We start from the raw sequence: 12,786 nt of genomic DNA on the forward strand, positions 1-12,786 counted from the left end.
AAAAACTTCTGTGTTTTATATCTGGGTAAGACTGGTCTTTGCAGGACATTACTTGCTTTGTATACAGAAGTAAGTACAGCACACTTGAGGGGTTATTCACAAGGTGCAAATCAGGTACTTAAAACACATCCAAAATAATTTTTCACCGTAGTTTTCAGCTTGCTTCCACTAATTAAACAGAACAATTCTGACATAACACAATATTGAGAAAATGCCCTATTGTAATGTGTGCTCAAAATTTAGCAACTCCTGGTACAATTTTGCAAGTTAAACTAACAGCAACAACATACATGGCAGTTGACATCATGGGTTGACCTCACCCAGTGGTTCCCCTCAGTAAATGTAATATTTTCTGTCTGGAATTTACCATGCTAACCATATGTGATAATACATGTAAAAATAAAGGATGCACACCCCTACTAATTTTACAAGTTGCTGCACTTACATAAAATTTAATGCTTATATATAATATGCAAAACTTAAGTACAAAGAAGCTTCTTTAACATAGAAGTATTTTTTTATAGAGAAGTCTTTTCCTATTTTTGTTAAATAGTTGCAACTGATCTTGACCATTCTTCAAGTCTAGTTCAGCAGTACTTACAACTGAAATCCACTTCTCTCTCGCTATATGTTAGAAAATGCAAGAGAAGAAAACCATATGAAATATCCTGTACAAAGGATTTACATGCAATACTGTGCCAAAGTATCAAATATTAGAATACCTGTCACTATTGACAAACTAACACTGAAACATACAAAATTGCTTGAATAAGAGCATTGTCTGTTGAAGAAGTGATCAGTCATTACTCAAAATAAGACAATTGAATATAATTCGGGAAAAAAAAAAAATCCTGATTTTTTATTAGCTTGAGGTGCCATTAGCGCATGTGTCCATGGTCCCTGGTCATGCACATGCAATAGCTTTTGGCTGTCTCCATCGTGTTCACAGACTACTTCAATACGGTTTTGAAATAATAGGGGTATGTATATTTAGAGCTTAAACTAGGAATGTCAAGAATTTTGCTTAAATACATGTGTGGACAATTAATAACTGGTTATCTAAGAAAGATGCTTGATTATGCAGTATTAAAAGACTTTTTTTTACTCACACTGTTGGTAATGTTGTAATTGCTGTCCTGTATTAGCCTAGCCAGTACAAATACAGCTAGTAAAGTAGGAAGAGTTACAAGTCTAGAAATAAGTAACAGATAAAGCATACAAAAGCAGAAATTGTTACAGTTGCTGAGTATTTTCCCATATGTCACATTCCCACATGCTACAGTTTCACCTGCTGATAACAGGTCAATATGGCAACAGAAGAGAACAGAAAACAAACAATGGTTGGAAGAATTGGAATATAGTGTGTGGAAGAGTAAATCTACACTATACTTGCTAGTCACTAAACGTGTTTACAGTTTTGAATTTAATTCTTTACAGTTAGACCGACCATCATTTCTTCACATGCTGCTGCAAAATAAATGTTTGACCAGATATTCAGTTAATTCTCAGAGTTTTTTCTCAGTGTTTGATTTTCAGCAACCATGTTTTCCAGTGTTCACTTCATATAATAAAGACTTGTAAACAAATATCTTCAGAAAAGTAAAAGTGTTAGTTAAAATGTAATTGAGAATGCAGTACAGGTGGTAATTTAATTATGAACATATTAAATGTAAACAAATGGGATTTCTTATTTTCTCCATCAAATTTATTACTCATGAAAATGTTTTGATATGAGTTGAAAACAAGAGAGTTTGATTTCATTTGAGTTTAAAGAAAAAAATGTATTTGTTGTTCAGCAGATCTGATTTCAGGATGAACTTTAGTACCAATTACCTGAGCACATGCAATCAGACCACCATAACAATTACAAAATATTCAGGTATGGAAATTAAACTTCGGATTTTTACTTTGCCTCCATCATCCAGTTCTTTCCGAATTTTAATAACCTTTCAAGCTGCATTTCATCATGCATTATGAAAGTGAAACTCAACAGCTACAAATGCAGACATGGGCTACAACTTATTTCTCTACTTGGGACAACTCTGTAGTAGCATCTACTCCTGCCTATTCACAACTGCTATTTCACTGGAAAATTTTCAGACATTTTGTTGTAAGTGTCACTTCTTTGCAGCACATTCATTAATAAAACAACAAAAAACAAAACAAAAACCAACCAACCAAACAAACAAACAAAACCAACACCAAAAACACGTCACACCTGTAAACAGTGCTACTCACTTTGGAAACTACTTTTAACCTACTGAATATACCTAAATTAGTTAGGAAGTGATCTATTTGTGTGCATCATGGATGATTATAAAAGTAATTAATTTCATACATATATGGGTACTACTTCAGAGAAAATACCATCCCTAAGTTGAAAACAGGTAAGACACTCATGCACCTAACTTCCTTAATCCACATTTTAAAGCTGCAAAATAGTTCAAAAAGTTAAAGTAGCATGGAACAAACAATGCCTACTTTAGGTTTTACATGACTGTTTCCATAATTAAAATGAACAAGCCATGAGCTCAAATTGAAATCTTATCCAGATCCTACTGAAATAATGGGCATGCTGCCATTGACCTCAAAGCATAAATAATCATGCCCTTTGTTAGGACAGATTGGTGCAAACTAGCAGAAACTGAAGAATACTGAATCCTAAAATTAAATTGATATGATGCTATCACTAAAATAATTAATTTACCATCTGTGTCTTAATTACAAGCACATGTTTTAAAGGTATTCTTACATAGAAGCAATATCATAAAACATAACTATAATGTTGAGATAAATAGTCCAGGCCAATGTTTAAAATGTGAAGAAAACATGAAAATGTAGTATATAGTCATGTGTGGTGGAGAGACAGAATTTATGTAACAGATCACAGACAAAATCCAAAACTGGTGAAAATCCAGGGTAGAAACTGGCCTAATATGTTTCGCTAGATTGTTAAGTATGAGGAGCACAGCTACTCACTTGGATATGTATTATTCTGCCAGTCATTGTAAGCTGTGAAAATAATAACAGCCCTGATACTGTACTTAAGCAAGACAGGAGGAAAAGAGGAGGAAAAAAAATACATATATATATATATATATAACCAACCACCAAAACACTAGGATTCTGTTCAGACTACTAAGAATAATTTAAGTGAGAGGTTTTTTAACAAGTCTGTGTTCTTTATAAGAAAAAAAAAAAAAAAAAAGGCAAAATATGACATTTCAAACTGCTAGAAAGTCCTTCCTCAGATATCTGGCCAAGCAGTAACTGAGTGTTCTAACAGATATCCCAAACTATTGCCACCAAACATTTCCTGGAAAAACTATAATTTGAATAGTTTTATGACCCTTTGTGTAACTCAGAAGGTAAATGCCTAGAGAAAAATAAAAAAAAAAAAAGAACGAGGGGGAGGGGGTGAAATAGAGCATACTAAAGTATTTTTCATTCATTTTTTTTCTTCTGTAGTAACTATAATGTCTGAAATAAAAAGTCTAATTTGTAAACTACAGCAGGCATTAGATACCATTACTATCCACAGGAAATGTAGTTTGATACTTCATGGATTTATCCAAACGCATTTTTGATTATTAAAGGTTTCATTGCTTCATTTAGGGAAAGACTTTAACTGGGGACAGTAAGAAGTTGTGCTGCCCACGTTGTGTGCTGGTAAATATTCTCAAGTTTTCCAGTTCAGGAAATCATTAGATGTGTAACCAGTTCCACGCAGCGAGCATATCCTAAGAGATGTTTGTGGCATTACACTCAAAATTTCTGTCTTCAATTGAGATAGGAGAATGTTATTTGGTTTTTTACTAAGTATCAAGTATTTCAATCAATCTAAAAATAAAAACAACAACAACAAACACAACCAAAAACAGCTTTCAGACTCGAAGTCTCCTGTTAGAGCATGAAAGTCTGAGCTTTACTCCATGACACTGGTCAGTCTTCTGGATTTGGTATTAAATAAAACACATTTTTAACACATTTTGTCCATCTGGAATGGATTAGGCAAACTCTGGGTATACCTTATACCTTTCCCACCCTTTCACCCCCACAGACTCAAATTTTACAAACTAAATCAGAATATACATCTTCTAACTAAACAACTGTAAACTAAGAATCAACTAATGGCATCAGAAATTAAAAATAACAGCCTTTTTATTTATTAGAAAACATTCCACTCACAGTGTGCTTGTTAATTAGCTGCAAATCACCTGCTGGTTGACATTTACCATGCAATAACCAGTTTTTCAGATTCACATTCTAGCTACTTTATGGTTCCATGTGAGTTCCCTCAAATCCCACAGAGTCTATTTGATTCCTTTCAGTTACAGAATCTAGGAATAAATTTTAAAGATACAATTTACACTAACCTCCTCCCCCAAAAACCAAAAAAAAATTCACAGCCAAGAGTGGAAACCTGAACATTTCAGGCTTTATTCAGGAGGGGGTGGGGTAAGGGAGCAAAAAAAAAAAAAAAACAATAAACATTCAACAAGTAAGTGAGTAAGTGTATAACTGTCACATAAGAGGAATTATGTAATATGCCAACTGATTTTATTACTTTCCAACTATTTCATATTTTTCTCTATTGTCTGTGTTATCTGAGTGGATTTTCTACTGTCATTTCACAGCCTACAGCCTCTCAGCTCACAAAAGGACACAGAAAATCAGTGAGGGAGAATTATCCACTGCAATCTTTGTATATGTTTTCCCTCCACTGAACATGCAGGGCTTGCAACCTTGGAACATGGCTCTAGATCTGTATGCATCTAAAGTAAATCATCTACACACAGAGATGCTGTGTTGCTGTAATGGCTCACGGTTGTTACACTGCATCCCTCAGCCACAACTCTTCTTTTGTCAGCCTTATAGTAGTAATTCCAAAGAATTGCCTTAGGATAGTGAAGACCCACAAAATGTGTTTTGACAGAAGAGTGTAAGAACCGTGGTACTGGCATGGTATCTAGCAACATACTGGTTCTATCAGTGGTCAGCAGCAGATCTCTAAAATGGAGTAAAGGAACATGTCATATACAGATACCCTGGTACAAATATTCCTATAATGCAAAGCACGGTGCAAACAACTTGTAATACCTTACTTTCCTCAATCTGCTGCAGCAGAGTCCTAGTACATTTCAAGTTTGTTGGGATTTTTTCCAAACACATCATTTTGAATATGCAGATAGACTTTTCACTTACACACCTTTAATTCCCTGAAAACAAAGAGGCATGGGGAGTTTAGTGTTATTATTTGGAAAGCGGGCTCCTTGTACTTTAAATACCTACAGATACAGACATTCAGGGCAACATATACATCTCAGTTTTTCAACCCTCAGAGAAGTAGTCTTATACATGTGGTCTCCAGGACACTAAATCAATGTACAGTCTAACAATTTTGGCACAAAAAAACAACTAAGGAAAAACAGCCTCCTGTCAGGGGCTTAAAGTCACTGCAAGGAACTCCAGTAGAACAAGTTGAAAGGCTATATAAAAACACAAGGGTGAAAAATCTCTTAATGGACTACAAGTTAAGGAAGTAAAAAGCAAACAGATACAACTGACATCAAAATTACTTCTTGTAATCAGAGCCATTCTTATTAACAGAGGGAGAAACCAAAGGATGAGGATCAGAGGCAGGATTTCATGGGAACAGAAGTGCTTGAGATGTCCAAATTTATTCGACAAGGCTAAAAAACTGCCCTGACAGAGCAACGTGAGAGTGCATTGTATAGAAATCTTTGCAACAAGTTAAGAAGCCCAGAAAAAAAAAAAGTGGAAAAGTATCTCAGAAAGAAGCCTAACAATCTTGGAGCTGCAGGAGAAAAGGAATGTGTAGTCCTGGCTGACCCTAGCTTACCACCAAGGGCTTCAACTAGTACAAAACCTGATGAGGAAATGTTACTTGCTATTACACAATACAAGTATATTCCAAACCTATAAGCAAGTGACATGCAAAAGGGCAAATGTGTCCATAAAATACTTTTCCTTTTAGGATTGCTATCAGGACAATGCAAATACTAAATCATCCCAGGCTCCCTACAACCTCTTAATGTTATAAGAAAAATTAAAGGCATGATTGTGGTCAGCTCTACACAGGTATGCAAAAATGAAACAAGAAACCTTTTGCCCCTCTCAAGTATCTACAGCAATGCCAGAAGCATTTCAGTTCTTTAGATTACAAACCACAAGATTTACAAGGGTTTAAGATTGCTACCATATACATACACCTTCTGCCCCCTTAGAAGAACTGCCAGCACTGCCCTGCACAAGGGATGCATATCTCACAAAGGAGAGTATACCTTGCACATGAGGGAACAGGAATGATGAACAATGAACTGAAGCACTGTGAAGTGAATTTTGTACATGTACAATAAACACGTACGAAAAACTTCTCTCTCTCTCTCTTAAACTTCTCTCCTTGAAAGATTTGAAAAATCCACTGAAAGATTTGAAAAATCCACCTATTCTGTTGTATTGCTAATGCCTCCCACATGGGCTTCAGCACTGTTGCTAGAGATATGTTGTGTACTAATACCAGGGTTAATGCTAACAGCAGCCATATCACACAGCTTAGCAATACATTTTCTGAATTACAAGTATAGTGTTATTTAGCAAAAATAGATGAGTCTGTATTAAGAGAGAGCTCTTTCATTGTCTCACAAAAATTAACATGTACAAGTCCATTTAAAATCCAGAGAAACAGAAAAATTTTACCATCCATGGTACTGAACATTTTTACTGACAACAGTCTATTCTACAAATCAAGATGTATTTGGCTTAATTAGTAAAAACATCTTCTGGCCTCAATTCTTTATTCAAGCAAACAAAGATTCTTCAGAGTATATCAGTAAAGTGGGACTGTGGAATAAACTTGCAAAAGCAGTAAACCACTCCTAAAACTAACTGAAGTGCACTCCAAGTAAAAGATTTTTGTATTTTAAGATGTTGTAAGTCCTTAATTTCTGAAGCTGTACCTACATAAGTGCATCTCTACAAGTACTGTGGGGCAAGACAGGTGGGGAAAAAAGGATCAAGTTTTACAGTCTCAGAACTAAAACTTCATGAAGTTTTTTGCATAGAATCACTTATGGTCCTATAAAAGCACTGTAGCTGCATCAAAGAGATCTTAATGCTTTTGTCAAGCATAGTGGATTCGGTTTTCTTTTTAAAAAACATAAACCAAATTCCTGGTATGTGACGCTACCAACAGAAGATGACATTTCATGCATCTGTTTAAAACATTTGTATCTCAAAGACCAAGTTCTGTCCCCTTAGAGATACACACATGGGCACCTCTGCTTCCCCCTGAAGCCTTCTTCTCTATGGGCTGTTTGGTACACCTTTAACTGGATCTACTGACACAACAGGAGGTAAACTAATAGTTCTGGATCTTCCTTCCCAGTAGGAAAAGACCCCATTGCTGCGAAGTTTAGAGAGTCAGTCACATATGTCATCTGGAAAAACAACTACTTAGTACCTGGACAAATCAAATTAACATCTTAAGCTAGATAGAAATGTAGTACTAGAGAACTCTTAGGGTGTAAAAAAATTAATGGCATGTTTTAAATTTTGTCATCTTCCACCACTCCCACAAAGCATAACCTAGAATTCAACCCTCTGGCCCTCATCGTTCTTTGTAGGTGCACAGGAAAAAGAATAGTTTTGTTCATAACTTATATGCTTGCAAGTTAATCAAGGTATTGCTGAGGAATTCCATAATTCTTACTGTATGATCTATAAGATCAAGAAAGGGAAACAAATGATTGAGATGGAAGGGAAGCTGAGTTAAGTGCTCTTCACAAATAAGTAGCAATATCAGGGTACATTGTGATCTCTGAAGTTTTGTGTTTTTAAGGTAAATTATGGAGTTTGTCAGCCTTAAAGAAGCTAAACCAGATCAAATTCTCACCATACTGAGTTGAGAATTCACATTACTTTTTTATTTAATCATATTCATGCAAGTAATACTATATTTCCATAACCACCACTTTGCTCTCCAGACTGGAAATGAGGCTCTTGCTTCAACCAATCTCTTACTTGCCTTATTTCTTATTATGAGCTATGAAGTTTTCTGCAATCACTCACCCACACAGTAAAAGTAAGAACTCAGCAGGCTGCAGGGTGCCTGCAGGACCACAACAGAGAAGCTCATACATTAGGCACACTGAACAAAGGTAATCTCTTGCTCAAAGACCAGTGGTTTAGCAGACATGGTAATGTCTCCATGAGACTTCTTAGATTAGCCTGGCATGCCTCCATGCATACTTATACAATTACTAAGCCCCCATAATGAGGAATAAAATAAGTCCTTAATATTTACTACTTCTTACTGAAAAAACTTAATTTTCAATGGGTATTGTTCATGTTCTCTGAAAATTTGCTCCTTCTGCAGTTAAAGGCCTTCAAGTTAGCACTGACTTAAGCCTTCATCTGGAACACAGAACTGTTCATAGTTATGCTGAGACCATGCTACCTGAACAGGGAAGACAGCAGAAAATATACAGTAATAAAGCACAACAGCGAAAGAAAATAAACAACTGTGCTTTGAAGTGCCAGAATAATACTAACAAAACATCAAGTTATTCAGTCACAACAATAAAAATACAGTGTTGCCAAGGTAGCTTATATATACATGTTGGGGAGCTTCAACTGACACAGCCTATGGATTACATTCACTGCCTAGATTATATTAGTAAAAGCCTGATGTGTAGTACAGCTGTAAAGATATATTTAATTTCACACATGAGCAGCCCTAGTGAAGGAAGTACTTATATGAAAAATTGAGCATAAAGGAAGGCCTTTGTGAAAAATCAAGATCTTGGACTGTATTTTATTTTGAATTTCATTCCTTTTTCTTTATTAGAGATTTTAGCATTTTTAAACTTCTCAGACTATAACTGAGCTCTAAATGATTCTGGCATTTAATTATCCTAACTGTTACTATGTAGTATTAATGACCCCGTGTTACAATTTATTTGAAATATGAATTCAGAAATACACGCAATTCATTAGCTTTTCTTTCCTGCCCCGCAAAAATGCTCCTTATACAAAACAAAACCAACAAAACCCACCCATCCTAAAAAAAAAAAAAAAAAAACAAAACCCAGCCATTTTTACACCTTCTACACAAATTCCTGAAAATATCCATTATTTTAATCAATAGGTAAAGATTTTCTGCAGTGAAAACAATGATTCCACAAACAGGTCACATACAAAGCAGTACACAATTTGTCCTGGAAACCAGAAACTATAATAAAAGATCACAATCCAAATTAGTGCTGCTGCACCTGCTGTTATTTAAACAAAACAGAGATGAAAACATAAGCAATGGGAAAAGTGATCTCCTAATGAAGTACAGTTGCCTACCCATAACTGCAAAGGACAAACAGGAATACGTTTATCAGAATTTAAAAATTACAGTGTAAGCTTTGTGGAATTGAAGCAAGCAAATGGGTACATGTGCAGGCTTTGAAACTACCTATTAAAACTGTCAGTTCTCATCTTAATTAAGCGCAATATATCAAATCAGCTATAAAGTAGATTCTCACAGTGCCTGAATCTGTAAGAAGCTGTTTTTCAGCAGAAATACTAATATATTAGTTGAGGTTCTGGCTTGAAATTCTTATTAGAAACTTTATATACAGTTAATAAAACATTTTCCACACTGTTTCATACTCCATAATCTTACTAATTCTTTTCAATTATAAAAGTATAAAATGTTCAAGAGGATCCATCTGTTCTACTGAAATATTTTGCATTGCCCATTATGAAGTGAAAATAAGAGCAGAATTTGCAGATCTTACTTTTCCAAATTCTTAGTCTTTAGTTTAATAGTCTGATATATTTAAGACCAGCCATCTATTAATTTTCCTCCTCTTAAGATTACCTACCAATTATATTACTTTACAACGAGCATCCCTCTAAATATATATGTAAGGCAAAAACAAGAAAGCCACAGAAATAAAATAAAATAAACACAATACTTATAACGACCATACCTAGTAATAAGAACGGCATTATCATGGTGGGCAATCCCATTTTCTGGAATGGTGTTTCCATCACTTTGGTGGGAGAGAATGGATTTCTGCCACTTACAGAAGCTATCGAGGGACTTGTCTGCATGGTGGTTTATCTCCAAGTTTGGCTGCAATACAACATGCATACCAGAAATGTTCCAAACAAATTACTAAGGTCAGTTGTTAAGCCTTTTGAAAACTAAAATGGGACTATAATTAGAAGCAGTGATTTCTAGGAATAAACTCTTCTTGCCAGATTTTATCTCTGTAAAATCTGACCCAAGTTCAGTTGTGTATTACTGAACAGGCATTCTTTCTGTTCCAACTTTCATAATGATTGTGTCAATTAAAAAAAAAAAAAAAAAAAAATCAGAGTATCAGAATATAGATCTAAAAATAAAACCGGCATGCCCAAAGGTGTATTAATAATCATCTGGAGTAAGAACAGATATATTTGAAATTATACAGGAGGAATATTCCTTTGAACTGTTTCATCTTGATTAAAGTAGTGAAAGATTACAAGATAGATTTTGTACTCAGAGGCAGTCATTTCAAGCAATAATTAAATGAAATCTATATTACACAATAATGTAACTTGTATTTCAGGGATATGAAGCTTAGTGCAACAGCTCTTACCTGATCTTCAGTGAGGACAATTAAACGTGTCACTATAATATTCACAACGTTTCCTAGACTGGAATCACGATAAAGTTTGGCAACCTGACCTCCAGAAAATAAGAAAAGGCACAAAGTCAGACAAGAAACACTACTTGTTTCTAAACGCTTAAAAATTAACCTGTCACTCAAAGTAATTTTGTAATGTTAATTATCATTATCACCTGAATAAGAGTTATTAATGGACCAAAAAATGACCATTCAATAAAACACACTTCTTGGGTCACACTTTTCTATCAAAACCATTTATACCTTGTTTCATAATTCATCCAACACAAGGAGCACTTAGACTGTTGACTTAAACAGAATAGAACTGTATAATTTAAATGTAATCAGATGAATTTAAAGACAAACACTTTAAAAGTGATCACAGTGTACTTCTTGACAGAAACAGTACTGCATTTTCCCCCACAATGTGGACACTTGTGATATTTCAATTATTCATTCCTGCAAGCTGATACATATTTTAAAGCATTATTCATGCCAATAAATAAATACGTTACAGTTGCTTTATCATTTCAGTACATGCCTATTGATATGAACACAGAGAGGGATGAAACTTACAATATTCATTACACTCAAAATGTAGTGTTCAATGTCTTTCCGACCATGGTATCCCACCATCATTTTGTCTGCTACTACCAGCGTTTCCACAAACCGTTCAAGGCTTACTGATCTCTTCTGTCGACTATGACCACTTAGAGTGTCATTGACTGGCAGTGAAGTTGGAAAAGCAGATGCATCACTCATCCACCAAGGTTTACCACTTCTTGTGAGGTCTTCTAGGAGCCAAAATAAATAACCAGTTCAGAGAGTTCACTAGTAAAACTCATTCAAATGCAGCTATTTTATGTTGAGATTACTATCTTCAGGCTTCTAAAAAGAAGTCTTTCTTGAGGCAAAGAAAAGTTAAATTTATTATATTTTTTAAACATTTATTTAAAATACCTTACATAATGGAAAACCAGCTTTGAGCTCTTATATTTTCAACTCTCCCTAAACTGACTGGGGAACATAAATCATCAATATTCTTTTAGTAGATCTGATTCTTCACATCTATGTTAATGCTAAAGGTTAGTTAAAATTAGCCACAAGCAGACTTTAGAATTTTATGGCTAACAACAAGACAGACAGAACATTTGGAAAAAACATAGTGGAAATTAAAAATTCAAAATTCAAGCTAAAAGGTATCAAAATGTACTAAAGAATTAAATATGCTGATAAATGCATCAAAAAAAGCTTTTCCCCTCACGTGAAACTCTGTAATGATTAGGTAATTATGCTCACCTGCCTAATAATTTTCAGGCCAAATAAACTAACTTTTTCTTAAGAAAGCTATCTGACTAGATTTTATCTATCTCATGAATTAACTATAATGGGAAATCTAAAATGGTCTGACATTGGATAATTGCTATAGTTATTTTTAACACTAATTTTAGTTTAAATATGTTGATTTTTCTGTATTTGTTTTACTACAGAAAATATATTTTTTCCACGCAAGAGATTGATTATTAAAAATTCAAACAGCTGTAATTAATTCTCGTTAAAACAAACACTACAGACTTACTTTGATTCTGAATTCCTGTCCTCAGGACAAAATTGAACCCATCCTTCCCTGCAAAACCAACACTTTTGTGTGCATTAAATACCCCTTTTCCAGAAAGGCCCACACAGGTCTCAACCTTAAGTTTATCAAAGTATATTATTAGTCCAGTTTCACCTAAGTAGAATGTTATTTTCAGAGCAACAATTACATCACTAAGAACATATGTTCAGGACAAAACCAAGAATGCAAAGCTTCAGCATTTTCACTGTTGCAGTGCTTTATAATTTCTGAGGCCATAATGTTGGCTTTAAAAGGCGCATATTTTAGAAAACTCAAAAAATGAAAATAAAGCTGGTAGTTGAAAAGATGTTGGTAATACAATTGTCCTCATTCTGAAATGGATATAATTAATTCTAAAAAACTATATCAAGTATTAAAGCCTGTTGAGGATTCTATATGGACATCAAGCTTATTCCTGTTTTTCATGTCTATTGTAAGCAATTCAAAGTCGCTTTAATGGTTCAAAGATTTTCATCTCACTTA

General features: G+C 34.4%; 1 protein-coding gene across 6 annotated transcripts in view; it reads right to left on the bottom strand.

Annotated features, from left to right (window-relative positions):
• ADAMTS6 (ADAM metallopeptidase with thrombospondin type 1 motif 6) overlaps positions 1–12,786 on the bottom strand; it is a 150,764-nt gene that overhangs the window by 117,731 nt on the left and 20,247 nt on the right. For 5 of the 6 annotated variants that reach the window (XM_071801812.1, XM_071801810.1, XM_065860502.2 and 2 more), the window contains 3 exons: positions 11,262–11,479; positions 10,659–10,742; positions 10,005–10,150 (listed from right to left, as the gene is read on the bottom strand). In XM_071801812.1, coding sequence (XP_071657913.1) covers positions 10,005–10,150; positions 10,659–10,742; positions 11,262–11,479 — 448 coding nt within the window. The remainder of the gene's footprint in view (positions 1–10,004; positions 10,151–10,658; positions 10,743–11,261; positions 11,480–12,786) is intronic. The other variant, XM_071801811.1, reaches the window with a different exon arrangement.

This window comes from Patagioenas fasciata, chromosome Z, assembly GCF_037038585.1.
Source record: "Patagioenas fasciata isolate bPatFas1 chromosome Z, bPatFas1.hap1, whole genome shotgun sequence".
NCBI lineage: Eukaryota > Metazoa > Chordata > Aves > Columbiformes > Columbidae > Patagioenas > Patagioenas fasciata.